The 24,706-nt window shown below is 39.3% G+C and overlaps 1 protein-coding gene across 1 annotated transcript in view; it reads right to left on the minus strand.

Moving 5' to 3' along the window:
* Window positions 1-24,706, minus strand: part of FBXL13 (F-box and leucine rich repeat protein 13) — a 217,002-nt gene that overhangs the window by 141,153 nt on the left and 51,143 nt on the right. The window contains exons 8-9 of the mRNA XM_005205376.5: window positions 4,322-4,417; window positions 1,481-1,613 (exon numbers count right to left, since the gene is read on the minus strand). Of these exons, the coding sequence (XP_005205433.2) occupies window positions 1,481-1,613; window positions 4,322-4,417 (229 nt within the window). The remainder of the gene's footprint in view (window positions 1-1,480; window positions 1,614-4,321; window positions 4,418-24,706) is intronic.

Consider the following 24,706-nt stretch of genomic DNA (forward strand, 5'->3'; position numbering starts at 1 on the left):
TATATGATCAGATAAAATGACATTATATATAAAACCATCACTTTCTGCAGCACCAGCAATAACCAATCAGAATAACTCCATTTTGTATTTTTCTTTTTTCAATTAAAAAAATTCAGATAACTGTTGAAAGCCCTTGTGAACCTCTTCCCCATTTCATTCAACTCTCTCCATCTCAGAGGTAACCACTATTTTGCATTTGGAGTTTTTCATTCACATGCATGCTGTTTATATTTTGCTGTCTGTGTGTGTGTGTGTGTGTGTACACAAGTGACCTTAAATATTTAATATTGAAATCATTTCAAAATATGAAGTATATAGAATTATTTTACACATTGAAAACTTGTATACAAATGGTATTAGATTATATATATATATTATTCTACAACTTGCTTTCACCCATTAATATCTATATCATTCATATTGATATTTTGAAATCTATTTTTTCTCTCATTTCCAGAACTATATATATGGAAACTTAGAAATGTACCTCAAAGGACATATGTTTTAATGCAATGGGCTGAATGTTTGTCCCCCAGAATTCATATGTTGGAATCCTCACCCCCAATGTAATTCTATTAGGAGGTTGGGCCTTTGGGACATAATTAAGATGGAATTCTCATAAATAGGATTAATGCCCTTATACAGGGGATTCCAGAGAGCTCTCTCCTGCTCTCTACCATATGTGGATACAGGAAGAATACACAAGTCAACAACCAGAAAAAGGCCCTCACTAGACCCCAATCAAGACTAGGCACCCTGGTCTTAGACTTCCAGGCTTTAGAACTATGAGAAATAAGTTTCTGTTTATAAGCCACCCAGCCAAAACAGAACTTTATTATAGCAGCCTGAACTAAGACAGTTAAACACAAAGTTTACAAAGCAAGTTAGAAAACTTGGAAATAATCTTAGTGTCCATCAGTACGAAGAAAGTTAAATAACTATGGTATAGCCATAGTATGGTATTCCCTAAAACCAGGGAAATGATTTTAAGTACTTAAAAATAATTTAGTAGTTCTATATGTACTGACATGAAAAGATTTTCAGGATATAAAAGAAAATATAAAACAATATTATCCCTTTAATTTTAAAAATTAAAAGTGTGTATTTTTAATCATAAATACTTAAATGTATTTTAGAAAAACAGAAAAAGTGATAGTGTTGAGTACCACTGGGTAAGTGAATGGGTTTGAGAGAGATGAAAGTAGATTTTTTCCTCTACTGTCTATTATTATTTCTTTAGTGAGAATATGTCCTTATATTGTGGATAAATTGATGATATATAGATACACAAATGCTAAACAAAAAAATCAATAAGAATGACCAGAGGACCAGGTCTCAGGGCATACAATCTGGAAAGAGCTGACTGTATTATGGGACTTTTAAATAGTTTTAATAGGCATTCTCATGGCCTAAGACTGTAACTGAAGTTTCCATTTTAAAATACATGGAAGCAAGACAAACAGTTAACAAACATACTTACTGACAGATCTCAAAGTTTTCAATCGGAGAGCACAACCACGAAAATTCAAGCGCAGCACATTTAGACGCCACCTTTGCAAAATAGACACTATATATTTATCTGTGATTATATTTTTTACTGCAGAAAAATCAATCTAAAAAGGATAAACAAAAATGTTAAGAAATGAGAAAGATCTTTGGCATGTGAAATTTTAAAATATTTTTAAAGCATCAAAGAACTAAAATTTCTTTATCTCATCACTCTTTTCTGTTTGTTAGGGGTTTTGTGATCATTCCCAGGTTTAATTACAGATTCCATATGTCCAGTCCAGGTTGACAGCTGAGAAGGCAGGCATCTCACATCCACCTCCCAACAAGAGTCAATTGTTGTGGAGTGCCTGGATGCTCACCCCCATCATTCCAGGTGAGCCCCAAGGCTTCCCCCTACTTCAAGGTTAACGGACCCTTCTTCATTCATCACTAATGTGTGCCTGCTTCTTTGTTCATGAGAACAAACTATACATTGAGTGCTTGACTATGGAAAGACAATATACTCTGTGGATTATAATGGCTTTTCCATAACTCTTAAGTTTGTGGGGGTAGTTCTAGAGATAAGGAAAGATGATCTGAGTGCAGTGTATAAAACTGAAAGGCACAGAATTTTATGTAACCTCTGGATGGCCAGGGCTGGTGGATGAACAACAACATCGTATTTTTTTATTGAAGTATATTTGATAACAATAACATAGTGCTAATACTACCTTTCAGCTAAAAGGTTAAGTGTACTGAACATCCTATTTCTTATTGCTTTCTGAACAAAGTTATTCTTCATGCTAAAATGTTTATTACAGTTGTGTCACACTTGAGCACCCACAAATAAAGACAGAAATAATTGCAAATGAAGGGCAACAGATAATTGTGGAAAGAGAAATTTGCTGAGCATAAACTAGCTTCCTACTCTGGCTTTGCTCTTCGCTTCCATGTGCTCATATTTTCTCCATCTTTACCCAGTGAGGTCTCTGGGCAGGAGTGCTAGCTTTTTCTGCCAGTCTTCTGTAAGATTTGTCCTGATTTAATATGGTACATATTCCTTCTTTCCAAGACCATTTGGATTCAGTTTATTTCTTCTTTACGGGTTTTCCAAAGGAAAAAGTGACACCCCCTAATCTGTCACATAAGTAAGAGATTTATTATTTTAAATCAGTGGTTCTTACTGTGGTCCAGGGACAAGCAGCATCAGCATCACCCAAGAACTCATTGGAAATGCAAATTCTCAAGCCCTTCCTCAGAAGTACTGAGTCAGAAACCCTGGGGGTGGCAACCAGCAATCTAACAATCCCTTCCAATGATTCTGATGCATTCTAAAGTTTAAGAATCCCTGCCTTCAACTAAAAATTACATCTAAGACAAGAATACTAAATTTGGTAGCTAAGAGGTTTTAATTAAGACAAGCACATTTTTTAAATTACCATTGCTGCATAAGGTAAGAGTAGAACACTATGGTCAAGAATGGAATGGTGCTCTGATGGGAGGTAAAGATGCTGTGTGGATTATGGAGCTAGATTCCTTGTACCTTGCCAACTCCTCTTGGGTTCTTTGTCAAAGTTTCTGCAGAATGATCCCAATCACCTATTCATAGGTCAGTCTGAGCACAAGATACCATTAGCCCTCCAATCAGTAACAATTAAGGAGGGGTGGTAAAGTCAGCTATTGACTGGACATAGGCAACAAGGAAAATGTTGCCACTCCAACATTTGTTGATGGCATAAATGATCACAGTTATTAAGATTAAAGCAGTCATCCAAGAAAAAGAAAAGAAAGGTCATCAAGGATAATACATGCTTATTTTTATCATTGGCTAAGACGTACCACCCAATGTTTCTTTGGAATGAAAAATAAAGCATGTTCTACTTTATGGGAATAGTACAAATATAGTGCAATGACAAGAATAATACAAGAGGCATGAGCCTAGGAGTCCACATTAGAAAATGCCTGAGTATATATATGTCTGCTGCTGCTGCTGCTAAGTCGCTTCAGTCGTGTCCGACTCTGTGTGATCCCATAGACAGCAGCCCACCAGGCTCTGCCGTCCCTGGGATCCTCCGGGCAAGAACACTGGAGTGGGTTGCCATTTCCTTCTCCAATGCATGAAAGTGAAAAGTGAAAGTGAAGTCGCTCAGTCGTGTCCGACTCTTAGCGACCCCATGGACTGAAGCCCACCAGGCTCCTCCGTCCATGGGATTTTCCAGGAAAGAGTACTGGAGTGGGGTGCCATCGCCTTCTCCAATATATATATATGTCTACATGCATGCAAACACACCAAGAAATATCAAACAAGCTTTGTTTACATGTTGTCTATTTTAGCCGGATTTCAGGCTCAGTAGTTTTTTTTTCTTCCCTTTTACTCCATATTTTGTGCTGCTTTGTTGTGTGTGTGTGTGTGTGTGTTTTTTAAACTAAGAACAATAGCTAATATTTATTGAGTGCTGCCCACATGCCAGACTCTACAATAAGCACCTTTCTTGCATTTTGCTTAGTCTATCTCTGGAGCTCCTTGAGTAAGGCAATGTTAAACCTAACTCAGATATAATAGAGCTTTATTTCAATCCAAAAAATAATATTCGATTTATTTCTACTATTTAAATTAGAAAATACTTCTATCAAATCTCTTCAAATACCATTTTTCCTCTTTTCCTTCAGGCTGTGCCTGGATGAAAGTGAAACAAGTGTACCTCCTTTTTGTGATCCCATGTTGTGGAGCAGGGAAGAAGGGGGTCCCCATTACTGCTATAAGGTGGCCTATAGCAGTCTGTTCTCCTTTAAGAACTAGAATAAAGACATACTTCAGGTAGTGTCTACTTACACCATTCCACAATGAGCCCATTTGTGTCATCAACAACCAGGAGCGATTCACTTGACCACATATTACCAAATCTCTTAAACTGAGGTAGGAGAAAATCTAAACACAGAGAAAAATAATACACAATTTTGAAAAACATATGAATTTTGATCTAACTCTTGCATTTTCCATTTGTGTGTGTGTTAACAAGGATAATGCAATCCATATATTGTGGTAGCAGGGGTTTATGTGCTTGCATTTTATCTAAAGATAGAAATTTCATCTAGAGTTCTAGAACTTATCTGATGATGCCTTTGATATAGTGTGATCAAACTGATAGTTGCAGAAGGATGGTGAAGAAGATAGGTAGCTTTATTTTATTTTCTGAATGAAAGTAGCATCCTGCTAGAAAGTGAATGATTTCCCTAAATGAAGGCATTCAATAATCACTTGCTGAAATGAACTGGGTTCTTTTTAAAGTTACAGGATTCCTGGGAATATACTTAAAATGTATGTTGTAGTGAGTTGATATATGTATACATTGTGAAAGGATTCCTCCATCTAGTTAAACACATCCAGCACTCACATATTTATCTTTATTTTAATTAATTCATTTTTATGAGAACATTTAAGTTCTATTCTGTTAGCAAATTTCAATTTTACAACACAGTGTTATCAGCCATAGTCACCATGTATCACTTTAGGTTCTCAGACCTTATTCATATTATAGCTAAATGTTTACACCCTTTCTCCAAACTATGAGTTACATAGCAGAAGAAACCCAGCTGATGCAAGAAATAGCAAACTGTAAGATTATGTAAGATAAAATTACACAGGTAAGGCACAGAGGTAGAAAGAGATGAAAAATATGAAGGAAGTTAAGAGTACATTATATAACATAAAAAGGTTATAGATAACATTATACAATATTCTATACAGACCCTTATAGAATTTCCAGAAGAAAGGAAGAGAGCAAATGGAAATCAAGGCAAAACTCAAAAATATTATAAATAAAAATGCTTTAGAATGATGAAAAGCAACAATTCTCAGATTTAAGAAGCACAAGAAATCCCAAACAGGATACTTATTCCATGGCTTTGTAGTGAAATTACAAAAGGCCATAAGCAAAGGAAAACCTTAAGTGCAACCAGAGACAGATTATCTGCAAAAGACTGTCACTTAGTCTCAGAAAGCCAAAGTCAGCAGAAAATACTTATCAATCTCAGATACCACATGTAAGTAAATCACAACGCAAGGATGAGTAGTAAGTAGACACCCTACGACAAAGATTGAGAGAGTTTGCCTCCAGTGGGCCCATCACAAAAGAACTTGTAAATGATGTTTATGTAAGAAGAGAGGAGTGAGATGAAACAGTAATGAGGGGCAAACAAACTAATAAGGATAGGAGTAAACCCAATAACCTTATAAAAGCATATCATGATGATGACTAATGTGGGGGGTACAAAAAGCAAGGGACAAAACCACTAGAAAATACTAATATTCTAAGACTGGAGAGAGTAATCAGAGTTAAAATGTTCTAAATTTTGGTAATTATTCAGGAAGAAAGTTTAGATATTCATTTACTTTAAGCTTTATTAAGGTAAATGTGCACGTTAAAAATATTTAAGTGAAACCATTGAAATAGAAGAAATAGAATGGATATCTTCTAAAATATAAAAATGGGGGATGGGAATAGCTTTTTAAATTCAACAAATTAAGTCAGGAAAGGACAAAACAAGGAAGCACATAAAAAAAACAAATAGTATAAAATGAAATGAAAAACTGAATCTAAGTAAATCTAGTAATAATAAATTTAACAAAATTCACTGGTGGGAATGGAGAAGAAAATGGCAACCAACTCCAGTATTCTTGCCTAGAGAATTCCATGGACAGAGGAACCTGGTAGGCTGCTGCCCATGGGATCGTACAGAGTCGGATGTGACTGAAGTGACTTAGCATGCATGCATGCCTTGGAGAAGGAAATGGCAACCCACTCCAGTATTCTTGCCTGGAGAATCCCAGGGACAGAGGAGCCTGGTGGGCTCCTGTCCATGGGGTCGCACAGAGTCGGACACGGCTGGAGTGATTTAGCAGCAGCAGCAGCAGCAGCAGCAGGACCGGTGGGAAGACAAAGATTATCCCTAATAATGTTTTTGCTTTTAAGTTTTTCCTTCTTATATTAACACAGCTATCAAAAATCTCCTTTCAGTTTTGTTCATCTTGTTCAGCATTGTACTTTAGGTGGATTTTTAAAGTTTATCTGATAAAGAAGGTCACTACATTATAATTAAAGTAATTCTAACAATCTACTAAAGATATATAACAATTCTAAATGTGTAAGCATCTGAAAAGCCACAAGGATACAAGGAGAAATTGACAAATCCACAATCATGATGAAAGGTTATATCAGAACTCTCAATTGTTGATAAATCATTCTGAGGAAATAATCTTTCCTGGATTCCTCAGTGCTCCTGCAAAAAACTCTAGTCTCCAGAGACACAGAAATCTGTATGAAATAAAGGTAATATTTTATCTTTACTTCCTCTATAAACACTTTACTTTTATGTGAACTACAGAGATTAGATCTGTAGCTATCTGTTTAGTTAATTCTCTGATCCAAAAGGATGATAAAAATTTTATTTTCTCCCCAAGAACGTCAAATGGGTATAATCCAGCCTACTTTCCTAGGTCAAGCTCCCAAAATGTCAGGAAGATCCTTACTAATTTACATTCAAGGAGATATGGGTCCCAGGACCTTGGGAACATCTCTATGTCATAAAAATCAAGAGATACTGATTTTTATCTGGCCCTTGGAGAGATGTATTTAAGCCTGCCTCCCTGATAGGTCAGTTGGTAAAGAATCTGCCTGCAATGCAAGAGATCCCAGTTCAATACCTGGGTTGGGAATATCTGCTGGAGAAGGGATAGGCTACCCACTCTAGTATTCCTGGGCTTCCCTTGTGGCTCAACTGGTAAAGAATCCACCTGCAATGCAGGAGACCTGGGTTGGGAAGATCCCCTGCAGAAGGGAAAGGCTACCATTCCAATATTCTGTCCTGGAGAATTCCATGGACTATATAGTCCATGGGGTCACAAAGAGTCTGACACGACTGAACAACTTTCATTAACTAACTCCCTCTTTCATTTATAAGGACGTTGTTACTACATTGGATCCACCCAGATAAGCAAGGATAATCTCACCATCTCAAATTCTTTAACTTACTCACATCTGCTAAGACTCTTGCCTTGTATTCATAGGTTCTGAGGATTTGGTGGGGTACAGGGGTGGGGTGGGGGAGCAATTATTATTCTGCCTATCATACTATGTAAGGAAATGAAGGTGAAAGTGAATTTCCCCTAAAGTCAGGAACACGACAAGGGTGCCCACTCTCACCACTACTATTCAACATAGTTTTGGAAGTTTTAGTCACAGCAATCAGAAAAGAAAAAGAAATAAAAGGAATCCAGATTGGAAAAGATGTAAAACTCTCACTGTTTGCAGATGACATGATCCTCTACATAGAAAACCCTAAAGACACCACCAGGAAATTACTAGAGCTAATTAATAAATATAGTAAAGTGTCAGGATATAAAATTAATATACAGAAAAACCTTGCATTCCTATACACTAACAATGAGAAAACAGAGAAATTAAGGAAACAATCCCATTCACCATTGTGACGAAAAGAATAAAATACTTAGGAATAATTTACCTAAAAAAACAAAAGACGTATATATAGAAAACTATAAAACACTGATGAAAGAAATCAAAGATGACACAAATAGATGGAGAAATATACCGTGTTCATGGGTCAGAAGAATCAATATAGTGAAAGTGAGTATACTACCCAATGCAATCTATAGATACAATGCAATCCCTATCAAGCTACCAATGGTATTTTTCCCAGACGCAGGCAGCTGCGATGACCAGAGCACTAAGCATGGCCGAGAAGAGCTACCCCACGTTGGAGGTCAGGGGCAGAAGCTGGGAGGACCCGATTCCCAAAGGGCGGCGGCCAGGAGGAGTTACCCCACATCCGAGGTCAGAGGCAGCAGCCAAGAGTGCCAGGCTGCGACGGTGCAGGAACGGTCGAGAGGAGCTACCTCGTGTCCGAGGTCAGGGGCAGCAGCCGGGAGGAGCTACCCCACGCCCCTACGCCCAAGGCCAGGTGCCACGGCTGGGAGGAGCAACCCCACACCTGAGGCCAGGGGCGGCGGCCGGGAGGACCAACCCCACGTCCAAGGAGCCTTGGCTGCGCGGGCACAGGAGGGCCTAGAGGAGCTATCCCATGTTGAAGGTCAGGAAGGGAGGTGGTGAGGAGACACCCCTCGTCCAAGGTAAGGAGCAGCTGCTGTGCTTTGCTGGAGTAGCCGTGAAGAGATACCCAACGCCCAAGGTAAGAGAAACCCAAATAAGATGGTAGGCGTTGCAAGAGGGCATCAGAGGGCAGACATACTGAAACCATACTCACAGAAAACTAGTCAATCTAATCACACTAGGACCACAGCCTTGTCTAACTCAATGAAACTAAGCCATGCCTGTGGGGCAACCCAAGATGGGCAGGTCATGGTGGAGAGATCTGACAGAATGTGGTCCACTGGAGAAGGAAATGGCAAACCACTTCAGTATTCTTGCCTTGAGAACCCCATTGAACAGTATGAAAAGGCAAAATGATAGGATACTGAAAGAGGAACTCCCCAGGTCAGTAGGTGCCCAATATGCTACTGGAGATCAGTGGAGAAATAACTCCAGAAAGAATGAAGGGATGGAGCCAAAGCAAAAACAATACCCAGCTGTAGATGTGACTGGTGTAGAAGCAAGGTCTGATGCTGTAAGAGCAATACTGCATAGGAACCTGGAATGTCAGGTCCATGAATCAAGGCACATTGGAAGTGGTCAAACAAGAGATGGCAAGAGTGAATGTCGACATTCTAGGAATCAGAGAACTAAAATGGACTGGAATGGGTGAATTTAACTCAGATGACCATTATATCTACTACTGCGGGCAGGAATCCCTCAGAAGAAATGGAGTAGCCATCATGAACAACAAAAAGTCCGAAACGCAGTACTTGGATGCAATCTCAAAAACGACAGAATGATCTCTGTTCGTTTTCAAGGCAAACTATTCAATATCACAGTAATCCAAGTCTATGCCCCAACCATAACGTTGAAGAAGCTGAAGTTGAACGGTTCTATGAAGACCTACAAGACCTTTTAGAACTAACACCCAAAAAAGATGCCCTTTTCATTATAGGGGACTGGAATGCAAACGTAGGAAGTCAAGAAACACCTGAAGTAACAGGCAAATTTGGCCTTGGAATATGGAATGAAGCAGGACAAAGGCTAATAGAGTTTTGCCAAGAAAATGCACTGGTCATAGCAAACACCCTCTTCCAACAACACAAGAGAAGACTCTACACATGGACATCACCAGATGGTCAAAACTGAAATCAGATTGATTATATTCTTTGCAGCTAAAGATGGAGAAGCTCTATACAGTCAGCAAAAACAAGACCAGGAGCTGACTGTGGCTCAGATCATGAACTCCTTATTGCCAAATTCAGACTGAAATTGAAGAAAGTAGGGAAAACCACTAGACCATACAGGTATGACCTAAATAAAATCCCTTATGATTATACATACAGTGGAAGTGAGAAATAGATTTAAGGGCCTAGATCTGATAGATACAGTGCCTGACCAACTATGGACTGAGGTACGTGACATTGTACAGGAGACAGGAATCAAGACCATCCCCATGGAAAAGAAATGCAAAAAAGCAAAATGGCTGTCTGGGGAGGCCTTACAAATAGCTGTGAAAAGAAGAGAAGCAAAAAGCAAAGGGGAAAAGGAAAGATATAAGCATCTGAATGCAGAGTTCCAAAGAATAGCCAGAAGAGATAAGAAAGCCTTCCTCAGCGATCAATGCAAAGAAATAGAGGAAAACAACAGAATGGGAAAGACTAGAGATCTCTTTAAGAAAATTAGAGATACCAAGGGAACATTTCATGCAAAGATGGGCTCGATAAAGGACAGAAATGGTATGGACCTAACAGAAGCAGAAGATATTAAGAAGAGGTGGCAAGAATACACAGAAGAACTGTACAAAAAAGATCTTCATGACCAAGATAATCACGACAGTGTGATCACTGACCTAGAGCCAGACATCCTGGAACGTGAAGCCAAGTGGGCCTTAGAAAGCAACACTACAAACAAAGCTAGTGGAGGTGATGGAATTCCAGTTGAGCTATTTCAAATCCTGAAAGATGATGCTGTGAAAGTGCTGCACTCAATATGCCAGCAAATTTGGAAAACTCAGCAGTGGCCACAGGACTGGAAAGGTCAGTTTTCATTCCAATCCCAAAGAAAGGTAATGCCAAAGAATGCTCAAACTACCGCACAATTGCATTCATCTCACACGCTAGTAAAGTAATGCTCAAAATTCTCCAAGCCAGGCTTCAGCAATATGTGAACTGTGAACATCCAGATGTTCAAGCTGGCTTTAGAAAAGGCAGAGGAACCAGAGATCAAATTGAAAACATCCACTGGATCATGGAAAAAGCAAGAGAGTTCCAGAAAAACATCTATTTTTGCTTTATTGACTATGCCAAAGCCTTTGACTGTGTGGGTCACAATAAACTATGGAAAATTCTGAAAGTGATGGGAATACCAGACCACTTGACTTGCCTCTTGAGAAACCTATATGCAAGTCAGGAAGCAACAGTTAGAATTGGACATGGAACAACAGACTGGTTCCAAATAGGAAAAGGAGTACGTCAAGGCTGTATATTGTCACCCTGCTTATTTAACTTATATGCAGAGTACATCATGAGAAAAGCTGGGCTGGAAGAAACACAAGCTGGAATCAAGATTGCCGGGAGAAATATCAGTAACCTCAGATATGCAGATGACACCACCCTTATGGCAGAAAGTGAAGAGGAACTCAAAAGCCTCTTGATGAAAGTGAAAGTGGAGAGTGAAAAAGTTGGCTTAAAGCTCAACATTCAGAAAACGAAGATCATGGCATCTGGTCCCATCACTTCATGGGAAATAGATGGGGAAACAGGGGAAACAGTGTCAGACTTTATTTTGGGGGGCTCCAAAATCAGTGCAGATGGTGACTGCAGCCATGAAATTAAAAGACACTTACTCCTTGGAAGGAAAGTTATGACCAACCTAGATAGCATATTCAAAAGCAGAGACATTACTTTGCCAACAAAGGTTCGTCTAGTCAAGGCTATGGTTTTTCCTGTGGTCATGTATGGATGTGAGAGTTGGACTGTGAAGAAGGCTGAGCGCCGAAGAATTGATGCTTTTGAACTGTGGTGTTGGAGAAGACTCTTGAGTCCCTTGGACTGCAAGGAGATCCAACCAGTCCATTCTGAAGGAGATCAGCCCTGGGATTTCTTTGGAAGGAATGATGCTAAAGCTGAAGCTCCAGTACTTTGGCCACCTCATGCGAAGCGTTGACTCATTGAAAAAGTCTCTGATGCTGGGAGGGATTGGGGGCAGGAGAAGAAGGGGATGACAGAGGATGAGATGGCTGGATTGCATCACTGACTCGATGGACTTGAGTCTGGGTGAACTCCAGGAGTTGGCGATGGATAGGGAGGCCTGGCGTGCTGCAATTCATGGGGTCGCAAAGAGTCGGACATGACTGAGAGACTGAATTGAGAACAAATAAGTTCACAATTTGTATAGAAATGCAAAAAACCTTGAATAGCCAAAGCAATCTTGAGAAAGAAGAATGTAACTGGAGGAATCAACCTGCCTGACTTCAGACTATACTACAAAGCTACAGTCATCAAGACAATATGGTACTGGCACAAAGACAGATATCTAGATCAATGGAACAAAATAGAAAGCCCAGAGATAAATCCACATACCTATAAACACCTTATCTTTGACAAAGGAGGCAAAAATATACAATGGAGAAAAGATGATCTTTTTAACAAGTGGTGCTGGGAAAACTGGTCAACCACTTGCAAAAGAATGCAACTAGAATACTTTCTAACACCATACACAAAAATAAACTCAAAATGGATTAAAGATCTAAATGTAATACCAGAAACTATAAAACTCCTAGAGGAACACATAGGCAGAACTCCCTCTGATGTAAATCACAGCAAGATCCTCTATGACACACCTCCCAGAGTAATGGAAATTAAATAAAAAATAAACAAATGGGACCTAATTAAACTTAAATGCTTTTGCACAACTAAAGAAACTATAAGCAAGGTGAAAAGACAGCCTTAAAAATGGGAGAAAATAATAGCAAATGAAGCAACTGACAAAGAATTAATCTCAAAAATACACAAGCAGCTCATGCAGCTCAATTCCAGAAAAATAAGTGACCCAATCAAAAAATGGGCCAAAGAACTAAACAGACATTTCTCCAAAGAAGACATACAGATAGCTAACAAACATATGAAAAGATGCTCAACATCACTTATTATCAGAGAAATGCAAATCAAAACCACAATGAGGTACCATCTCACACCAGTCAGAATGGCTGCTATCAAAATGTCTACAAACAATAAATGCTGGAGAGGGTGCAGAGAAAAGGGAACCCTCTTACACTATTGGTGGGAATGCAATCTAGTACAGCCACTTTGGAGAACAGTGTGGAGATTCCTTAAAAAACTGGAAATAGAACTGCCATACAACCTAGCAATCCCACTACTGGGCATATACACCGAGGAAACCAGAATTGAAAGAGACACGTGTACCCCAATGTTCATTGCAGCACTGTTTACAATAGCTAGCACATGGAAGCAACCTAGATGTCCATTAGCAGATGAATGGATAAGAAAGCTGTGGTACATATACACAATGGAGTATTACTCAGCCATTAAAAAGAATGCATTTTAATCAGTTCTAATGAAGTGGATGAAACTGGAGCCTGTTATACAGAGAGAAGTAAGTCAGAAAGAAAAACCCCAATACAGTATATCAGTGCCTGTATATTAAATTTACAACGCATGTATATGAAAGATGGTAACGATGGCCCTATACATGAGACAGCAAAAGAGACACAGATCTAAAGAACAGACTTTTGGACTCTGTGAGAGATGGCAAGTGTGAGATGATTTGAGAGAATAGCATTGAAATATGTATATTACCAGATGTGAAATAGATGACCAATCCAAGTTTGATGCATGAAGCAGGGCACTCAAAGCTGGTGCCCTGGACCATCCAGAGGGATGGAATGAGGAGGGAGGGAGGAGGATGGAGGGGGGGTTCCAGACTGGGGGATACGTGTACACCCATGGCTGATTCATGTCAATATATGGCAAAAACCACAACAATATTGTGAAGTAATTAGCCTCCAATTAAAATAAATAAATAAATTTTTTTTAAAAGAAGTGGAAAAAAAGAAAAGAAAGTGAAAGTCGCTCAGTCATATCTGACTCTTTACAACCCCATGGACTATACAGCCCTAGAATTCTCCAGGCCAGAATAGTGGAGTGGGTAGCCTTTCCCTTCTGCAGGGTTTCTTCCCAACTCAGGGATCGAACTCAGGTCTCCCGCATTGCAGCCGGATTCTTTACCAGCTGAGCCACAAGGGAAGCCCGAGAATATTGGAGTGTATAGCCCATCCCTCCTCCAGTGGATCTTCCTGACCCAGGAATTGAACCAGGGTCTCCTGCACTGCAGACAGATTCTTTACCAACTGAGCTATCAGGGAAGGATATGTAAGGAAATGATCAACATTAAATTTAAGAAACCAGTTACATCTGAGGGAGGGAAAAAAAAATACAGTCAGAGAGGCTTTAATTGTATTTGTTAAATCTTATTTCTTAAGCTGATTGGTGATTACATTCATTATATTTTTTTTGTGCATGCCTAAAATACTTTATTTTATAAACCTCATTTTTGACAAAAATAGCTAGGAACAAATGTAACTAAGGTGAAAGACTAGTACACTGCAAGCAATAAAGCATTATTGAAAGACATTTAAGACCTAAATAACAATAACAATAAAAGAAATTTAACCAGAATTTGAAATCTGCCTATGAAGAAACACACACAGAAACACACACACACACACACACACACACACACACCCTGCAGATTCAAAGAGTATTTTATCAAATATCCAAGGAATTGATAATACTAACAAGAAAAGTACTTAAGATGTTAGTACCACCCAAAGTGCTCTACAAATTCAATACAATCTCAGTCAAAATGCCAATGGTCCTAGCAAGAATATAAAATGGGGCAAAGACAGCCTCTTCAATAAATGGTGCTGGGAAAACTGGACAGCTACATGTAAAAGAATGAAATTAGAACACTTTCTAACACCACACACAAAGATAAACTCAAAATGGATGAAAGACCTAAACTTAAGACCAGAAACTATAAAACTCTTAGCGGAAAACACAGGCAGAACACTCGATGACATAAATCAAAGCAAGATCCTCTATGACCCACCTCCTAGAGTAATGGAAATAAAAACTAAAGTAAACAAGTGGGACCTGATTAAACTTAAAAGCTTTTCATAGCAAAGAAAACTATAAGCAAGGTGAAAAGACAACACTCAGAATGGGAGAAAATAATAGCAAATGAAACAACTGACCAAGGATTAGTTTCCAAAATGTACAAGCAGCTCATACAACTCAATACCAGAAAAACAAATAACCCAAACAAAAAGTGGGGAGAAAACCTAAACAGACATTTCTCCAAAGACATACAGATGGTTAACAAACACATGAAAAGATGCTTAACGTCGCTCATTATTATGCAAATCAAAACTACAATGAGCTATCACCTCACACTGGTCAGAATGGCCCTCATCAAGAAGTCTACAAACAATAAATGCTGGAGAGAGTGTGGAGAAAAGGAAATGCTCTTGCACTGTTGGTGGGAATGTAAATTGATACAGCCACCATGGAAGACAGTATGGAGATTCCTTAAAAAACTAGGAATAAAATCACCATATGACCCAGCAATCCCACTCCTAGGCATATACCCTGAGGAAACCAAAATTGAAAGAGACACATGTACCCCATTGTTCACTGCAGCACTATTTACAATAGCTAGAACATGGAGGCAACCTAGATGTCCATTGACAGATAAATGGATAAAGAAGTTGTGGTACATATACACAATGGAATATTATTCAGCCATAAAAAAGAATGCATTTGAGTCAGTTCTAATGAGGTGGATGAACCTGGAACCTATTATACAGAGTGAAGTGAGTCAGAAACAGAAAGATAAATACTGTATTCTAATGCATATATACGGAATCAAAATGCTGTTATGTATACACTGGCCAAGTCATTCTGCAAGGACTACATGTTCAAGTTGCTTGGTAAAACTGAAGAAGGATGACTATCAGGTTGAGATATATGTATTTCTCGAGGTTTATACAAAAAAAAAATAATAATAAAAAGCAGGAATGAGAAAAACGTGCCTGTGAAAGGCATTGGAGCATTGGAAATTTGGTGAGAGAGGTGGGCACCCCAGATGAGACAGGGCTGAGAGGTAGGGACTGGAAGAGGAGGGCATGGTGTGGGAGGTGAGGCACCAGCAGCATGAGGCTGGCCTAGCACAGGGCTTAGAGCCCAAGTGCATAGGAAAGGGGTCTAGTCAAGGAGTGGGATCCTAGGGGAAGAAAGTTCAGGTGGTCATACTGAAGGGTAGGGTGGAGATGGAACTCAGTGATGTGAGAATCACATCCATTCATGAGATGAGGGACTGGCCTGTGTGGAGTATCAGAACCAGAGGAGTGTAAGGAGGGTGGTACTTGCACAGGAAACATGGCTATGACAATTAGAGATTGGTACATACGGGGAAGAGGTGGATAGACCGAGTAAGTTAAAAGCCTAGAAAATTGGGATCCGGGTTTCTCCCTCTAGGAGAAGGTATAGTTGTGAGTGTGGAAAGGAAGAAAACTAGAATGAACTCTGTGCTGTTAGATTAGAATTGAGTATTAATGGGAAATCATGGTTTTCAGTACACAAGTAGATAAAGAGATGAGGCTAGGAGTGGGAAAATCCTCCCCTGAAGCTCAAGGAGAGTGGACTCTTGAACCAAATCAGGCTTCTGTCATCAAGGAAGAGCAGAGGGATTGACTGTTGAGCAGCAGCATCTTGCCAGTCCACTGTGCGATAGATCATCAAAGTAGGGAGTAAATGCCTTTAGCTCCAGGATGCTTTTACCACTTATTTGATTCCCTGGGTCTTATTCACTAAACTGTAGTATTTCTAAGTTATTGCTAGATCATGCATCAACAAACATTTTCTAAAAAGGGGCAAAAAAGTATATATTTTGACTTTGTGAAAAGAAGAGATGTCTTCAACTCACCAAGAGATACATTGTCTTTTTTTTTTACATTTGAAAATGTGAAAACTATTCTTAGTTAGAAGTTCATACAAGAAAAGATGGTGGGGGGCAGTTTTGTCCCTTAGGCCACAGTTGGCCACCCTTGCTGTAGATCATCCCCATCCCCATCTCTCCCATGATGGGCCCAGCCAAATTCTTAACCCTGTTTATTTTTTTTTTTGTCACCCCTGTCCTAAGGGCAACCTGTATCCTGAAATACTCATGTCATCAGAACAAATAGAGCCAAATTTAGGGACAAGAAATGAAAATTCCCCAAAGATATTTTTTGGCAACACTGCTTTGCCTCAAAAGGGCCAGTTTTCACAATTCCCAGAGATTAAAAATAAAATTGTTAGAATGTGAATGTATTTAAAGATTGACTAGTAACTCAGGTCATCGTTGGACATAAGTGTTTTTAAATGTCAGAGTAAATGTCTTGGGTCCATTCCACCATTGATTGTGTACCAGTGGGATTGTTTAGTATTGGTTTAGTCACATTTAGTATTGGTAGGCATGTTCACTTATAGATCACATCAACTTTACTCCCATTATACAAATCAGGAAACTGAAGATGGGAGAGACCAGATTACATGCTGTAGGTTATACAGTACCTCAGTCAGCTCAGGGTACTGTAACAAAATACCATAGACTGAGTCACATTTCTGGAGATTGGGAAGTCCAAGATCAAAGCACTGGCAGGTTTGGTCCTTGGTAAGGGCTCTTTTCCTGGCTTGTAGGCAGCTGCCTTCTTGCTGTGTCCTACATGGCAGAGAGGAAGCTCTGGTTTTTCTTCCTCTTTTTCTCAGGACAATAATGCTATTATGGGGACTCTACCCACATGACCTCATCTACACTTAATTATCTCCCCAAGATACATATCATCTCACTGGGAGTTCATTCTTTAGCACATGAATTTGGTGGAGGCACATTCAATCTATAACACACAATTATCCAGATCTGAGATTCATAACTCTGATTTTCTACACTTAAGACTCATTTCCTTACACAATTTCCACAGAAACTTTTCCCCAGTCTAGAATGATAGATTGTTCTCACCTGACTGCCACCCTGCCAAGAATAGAATGAGTCACAAAACACTTCTCAGCATAAAATTTAATCCTCACCATATAAACTCTATTTTGAACATTTTTCCAAAGGCTCATAGTTACTGGACATTTCCTAATCATAAGTTTCTTGACAGTATGTAATGTCTTTCATAATTTTGCTCATAAATTTTCCTAAGAGACATTTGTATCAAAACTCGGCAAACACCCATTTACTTGAATAAAAAAAAATTGTTTGAAAGTAAACTGCAGATGTTTAATAAAGCCATTCTCCTCATCCAAAATCAAAATGAAAATTTTACCAGCATAAGGTCAAGAGTTTTCTGTTCATTGTTTAAACTAACCTTTCCTTTTAGCACAACACTGAATGTCAAAAAATATAACAACACTGTCACCTCCAAACACATAGTGGAAAATTTATATCCTGTTAGAAATAGAACTCCCAAGAATAAAACAGTTAATCTGCTTCCATGTTCTACTGATACTTAATCTTAAAAAAAAATCAAATATTATTTCAACACCTGGACTGTTCTTAGGAACTATCTTGTTCTGCTTACCCAAAGTAGAACATTCTAGAGAAGTTATTTTGTGTTTTTTCTAATTGAAGGATAATTGCTTTACGATATTGTATTGGTTTCTACCATACATCAACATGTATCAGCCATAGGTATACATATGTCCCCTCCCTCTTGACTCTCCCTCCTACTTCCCTCCTACCCCATCCCACCCCTCTATGTTGTCACAGAGCGCTGGTTTGAGTTCCCTGAGTCATACTGCAAATTCCCACTGGCTATCTGTTTCCATATGGAATCTATATGGATGGTTTCATCAGTACCATCCATATAGATTCCATATGCTTTAACACACAATATTTATTTTTCTCTTTCTGACTTCACTCTGTATAATAGGTTCTAGGTTCATCCACCTCAATAGCACTGACTCAAATGTGTTCCTTTATATGGCAGAGTAATATTCCATTGTATATATGTACTTCTTTATAGCTTCTTTATCCATTCATCTGTTGATGGACATCTAGGTTGCTTATATGTCCCAGCTATTGTAAATAGCACTGCAATGAACACTGGGGTACATGTATCTTTTTCAATTATGGTTTTCTCAGGGTGTATGCCCAGTAGTGGGATAGTTGAGTCTTATGGTAGTTTTATTCCTAGTTTTTTAAGGAATCTCCATATGGTCTTCCATAGTGGCTGTATCAATTTACGTTCCCACCAACAGTACAAGAGGTTTCTGTTTTCTCCATACTCTCTCCAGCATTTATTGCTCGCAGATTTTTTGGTGATGGCCATTCTGACCAGTGTGAGATGATGCTTCTTTATATTTTTGATTTGCATTTCTCTAATAATGAGCAAACAGTAGAAACAGTGGCAGACTTTATTTTGGGGGGTTCCAAAATCACTGCAGATTGTGACTGCAGCCATGAAATTAAAAGATGCTTTCTCCTTGGTAGGAAAGTTGTGACCAACATAGACAGCTTATTAAAAAGCAGGGATATTACTTTGCAACAAAGGTCCATCTTGTCAAAGCTATGGTTTTTCCAGTAGTCATGTATGAATGTGAGAGTTGGATTATAAAGAAAGCTGAGCACCAAAGAATTGATCCTTTTGAACTGTGATGTTGGAGAAGACTCTTGAGAGTCCCTTGGACTGCAAGGAGATCCAACCATTCCATCCTAAAGGAGATCAGTCTTGAGTGTTCATTGGAAGAACTGATGTTGAACCTGAAATTCCAATACTTTGGCCACCTGATGCAAAGAGCTGACTCGTTTGAAAAGACCCTGATGCTGGGAAAGATTGAAGGCATGAGGAGAAGGGGGTGACAGAGAATCAGATGGTTGGATGGCATCACTGACTCAATGGACATGAGTTTGGGTAAACTCCGGGAGCTGGTGATGGACAGGGAGGCCTGGCGTGCCTCAGTCCATGGGGTTGCAAAAAGTTGGACATGACTGGGTGACTGAACTGAACTGAACTGAATAATAAGCAATGTTGAGCATATTTTCATGTGTTTATTGGTCATCTGTATGTCTTCTTGGGAGAAATGTCAGTTTAGCTCTTTCTTCCCACTTTTTTATTGTGTTGTTTGTTTTTCTGGTGTAGAATTACATAAGCTGCTTGTATATTTTGGAGATTAATCCTTTGTCAGCTGTTCCACTTGCTATTATTTTCTCCTGTTCTGAGGATTGTCTTTTCACCTTGTTTATAGTTTCCTTTGCTGTGCAAAAACTTTTAAACTTAATTAGCTCCCAACTGTTTATTTTTATTTTTGTTTTTATTTCCATTACTCTAGAGGTGTATCATAGAGGATCTTGCTATGATTTATATCAGAGTGTTCTGCCTATGTTTTCCTGTAAGAGTTTCATAGTTTATGGTCTTATATTTAGGGCTTTAATCCATTTTGAGTTTATCTTTGTGTATGGTATTAGGAAGTGTTCTAATTTCATTCTTTTACAGATAGCTGTCCAGTTTTCCCAGTACCACTTATTGAAGAGACTATCTTTTTCCCATTTTATATTCTTCCCTCCTTTGTCAAAGATAGGGTGCACACAGTGCCTTGGTTTACCTCTGGGCTTTCTATCTTGTTCCATTGGTCTGTATTTCTGTTTTTGTGCCTGTATGATATTGTTTGTAGTATAGTCTAAAGTCAGGAAGGTTGATTCCTCCATCTCCATTCTTCTTCCTCCAGACTGCTTTGGCTTGTTTTTGTTTTTAATACAGTATTTCTGATGTATAAAATGGTAGATATTCTGAAAACTTTATGAGTGTCTTCTCATGTATATAGAATCTTAAGAAAAATAAGAATTTAATGTTTAAGTTTTTCACTTTGTATCTTTCTTCTTCTTCTACTTCTATGCGTTTCTATTTCTATGTATCTTCTTCTGTTTCTCCCTAATTTAAATTTATTCTCAAAGGAGACATATGCTCTCTAGAAGACAGTATCCTAAAAAACATTCTACTACAATTTCCAAATGCCATTATAAATCAAAAAGCTGTTTTGGATATAATAAGTTTCATATGGGTCTGAACTATGATGGTTAGAGTCTAACATTCAAGAATTGGGTCCCAGGGAAATATAGGCCAATATTTTTATGTGTCACTTAAAATATTTAAAATATATATCTCATAGGAAAAATAATTATGTGGCCAAATAAGTTTGGGAAATTCAGATCAAAACAAAGTAAAATATTATGAAACAGTTAAGCACAGAGAGAAAGAAAGTCATAAACACTAGGCTTTTGAATGGAAATTCTCTATTCTCATGCTTCCAAGATGCCACATTATCCTGGTTTTTCCCTGACTCTCCACCCCTGGTTCTCTGCTCTCTCCATTTTTCTATTAGTCTAAAGAAACAGTAGGATACACAAACATATACACACACACTAAGGAATTTGCTCCCACAATTACGGAGGCTGAGAAGTCCAAGATCTGCAGCTAATAAGCTGGAGATCCAAGAGAGCCAGTGAGGGTAGTTCCGGCGTGAGTCCAGGGTCTGAGAACCAGGAAAGGCAGTGGTGTAAGTTCCAGTGCCAATCCGAGTCAGAAGGCAGGAGACAGATGTCTTAGTTCAAAGGCAGTGAAGTACAGAGAGAATTCTTCCTTGCTTACCCTTTTATTCTACCCAGGCCTTCAGTGGCTTGGATGATATCCACCCATGCTGGAGAGGGCCTTCTGCTTTACTCAGTGCACTAATTCAAAAGTTAATCTCATCCAGAAACATCCTCACAGAACACACCCAGAACTAATGATTAGCCAAATATCTGGGGATTCATGGGCCATTCAAGTTGACACATAAAATTAACCATAACAGTCCCCAGTTGGCTTCCTTGCCTTTTCTTAAATTATGAGTATTTCCCAGTACTCACCCGTTGGCACCAGCAGATTTTTAAAATTTCTCTCCCTCAAAGAGTTTGTTCATTCTTAGGGTTTATATGATATTTATGATAAGAACCGAATCGAATTTTTTAATGCTATACTTTCAGTAAGAAAGGAAAGGTTGTGTGGAAGTGGAAAGGGCAAATTTATTGTGGACTTCCTCTGTGCTGGGCATTTCATGTCAGTTCTTAGCAGACTCCTGTTACGTGTCCATTGTTATCCTATTTTAAAGTTGGAGGGACCTAACTCCACATTACTTTCCAGTTCTATCTGGATTAGGCTTGACAAATAAGATACAGGATGCCCAATTAAATTTGAATTTTACATCAACAGCTAATAGACTTTTAGTACAAGTATGTGCCACATATTGCATAGGACAAAGTTATACTAAAAAGGAAAAGCAAACTTTTCTTGAATTTTAAATTTAGTTGGGCATTCTATATTTTTACTTGCTAACTCTGGCAACCCTCAACCGGATTGGGGTCTCCCATTGCTTGTGCTTGTCCTTTAGCTCTGTATATAGACCCTCAGTGTCAGCCTGGCCATCTGTCCCTGATCACTTGCCTGTCACCATGATCGTCACATGTTGACAGCTCCCAAACCCTGATCCATGTGCTGTACACACCTACAGGACTCTCATCAGGAAGGAATTCTTCCATGCTCAACACCCGGCCTAGTTGTGGCTGTTTGGGCAAATCCTCTGAAGACTATTCTCTACCACAAGCAACTATGGGACAGTCTTCCCCTCAGTCCACCTAGAGCCAGCACCACCCTGGCAGTCATGCTTCTGGTTGAGTGCCCTACTGGCATATAATTCACCTCCAGGAGAAAATATGGATAGAGAACTGATTTTAAAAAACAAAGCCAGAACACTTAGCTGGCAGGGGACATAACCATGATCACAAACACACACAAACAAAGGCAGAGAGGCATGTCACAGCTCAGGGCAGCATATGTGCCCCAGAAGGGAGAGTAGACAGGATTTGTGTTCAACATTTTTTCACCATGGATAAGACTGTAAGTATCATGTTTATCAAAGCAGTGAATTCCACAGGCTGTACGACATAGCTAACTCACTGAATATTGGAACCAGTACCAAAATCAACAAGATGAAATTGAACAGAAATAACAGGAACCACTGTGTTGAGATTGAGAATAGCAGTGACATAAAGTAAAACTGCTGGCCAGCAGTTCAGATAAAGAAGACCTCAGCATTTTTGTTCAACACAAGTTCAAGGATAGGCATTCTGATGTAGTAGGGGGAAATACAAGACTTAGATTCAGACATACCCTATCTCAATTCCTGATTTCACCACTTAGGGAAAGAATGGGAGCTTATGGCAGACATCTGTGCTACATTCCCATGCAGACAAGGTGACAGGCCCCCTGGTGGGAGCCCTCTGAAGGCCACAGCAACTGACCACTGAATAGCCTGCCTTGAGAACGATGGTAAAAGCCCCTGTGCCCAAGCTTGTTTCGGAAACTGTGGCGCCTCCTGCCTTCAAAGGACTGAGTCAACTTAGGAAGCATGGGTGTGGTGGCCAGTGTGGGCTCAAGTGCAGTGTTCTTCTTGGGTACTCTGGCTCTAAAATTTGTACAACCAAGGAGCAGGACCCAGGGGGAATTAGGATTACAATTCATGATTGAGATTGACTTTACTGGCTGCAAATGGTGGCATAGAGCAAACTGACCTGAAGCCCTCAGGGAACACATATGAAGGGTAACTAACCAAGACTAAAGGAGAGAAGAGAATCCTTTCTGGAAATGTAGCCTTTCTGGAAAAGATGACATCTGAGCTGTGCATAACAGGAGTGAGCCAAAGAAAAGAAGGGGCCCTATACAGAGAAGGCATAGTGGCTGCAGAGAGCGTCCTGTACTTGGGTAATAGACTAAGTAATGCAGTATGGCTAGAGCCGAAGATTCCTACAGAGAAATGGTGGAGGATGAAGCTGAAAGATGGTGACGGGCTAGATCAGGAAGGGCTTTGTGGGCAATGTTAGAGCCAGTGGGAAGTCAAGGAGAGATTTTTAAGCAGGAAAGTGACGTGAATAAATGTGACTTTAGAAAGACAGCTCTGATGGACAAATGAAAAATGAGTTGGAAGGTTAAGGTCAAGAATAAGTGCTGGGAAAAAAAAAAAAAGAATAGATGCTGGAAGACCCAACTAAAATGCTTTGATATTAATAATGTCACTGAAAGTAATGAGTGCCAAAGAGAATGGAGAGGAGAAAGTATAAGAGATTACATGTTAAAATGGAAAGGTAGGGACTTTGCTGGTGGTCCAGTGGTTAAGAATTCACCTGCCAATGCAGGAGACATGGGTTCGATCCCTGGTCCAGGAAGATCCCACGTGCCCTGGGGCAACTAAGCCTTTGTGCCACAACTACTGAAGCCCAAGCCCTCTAGAGCCCATGCTCTACCAAGAGAGAAGCCACTGCAATGAGAAGCCCACATATCACAACTAGAGTAGCCCGCACTCACTGCAATTAGAGAAAGCCCTTACGTCACAGTGAAGACACAGCACAGCCAAAACTAAATAAATTTAAAAAAAAAGAAAATGTATTAATAAAAGAAAAGAAGGACAGCATATGTAGTGGGGAATAAAGGAGGGAAGTATATCATAATTCGCAGATCCTAGCTAGATTACTGGAGTCAGTGATGCTGCTGTTCATTTAGAAACAGGATACATGAGAAATAGAGGGTTGGGGGAGGGAAATGATGAGTTCTACTTTGGAAATGATGAATTGGCTTGTCCCTTTGGAACACCCAAGTACAGACCATTTTAAAAGCAGTTTTTGAGTGTCTCTGTAGGTAGGTGGGAGGTAAAATCAAGATATTTGACAACTCTTACAAGGAGAAAAATATATTAGCTCAAGAAAGGAGGGTTGAGAAATGTTTTATAGAATAGGAATGAGTTGCATACATTTATAGACACAAGGAAATAAATTAATAGAAAGAAACTAACTAAAGGGGCCAGGGAAGGAGCAGGGGTAGCAGTTCTATCCTATTTAATTTTACCTTATAGTGCAGTAGGAGAGCTGTCTTCTGAATATAGCACACAGCTTCTCGAGTTAACTGGTAAATTGCCTAGTGCGATCATAAGCCATCTAAAACAGATGGTAAACTGCTA

This window comes from Bos taurus, chromosome 4, assembly GCF_002263795.3.
Source record: "Bos taurus isolate L1 Dominette 01449 registration number 42190680 breed Hereford chromosome 4, ARS-UCD2.0, whole genome shotgun sequence".
NCBI classification, from domain to species: Eukaryota; Metazoa; Chordata; class Mammalia; order Artiodactyla; family Bovidae; genus Bos; species Bos taurus.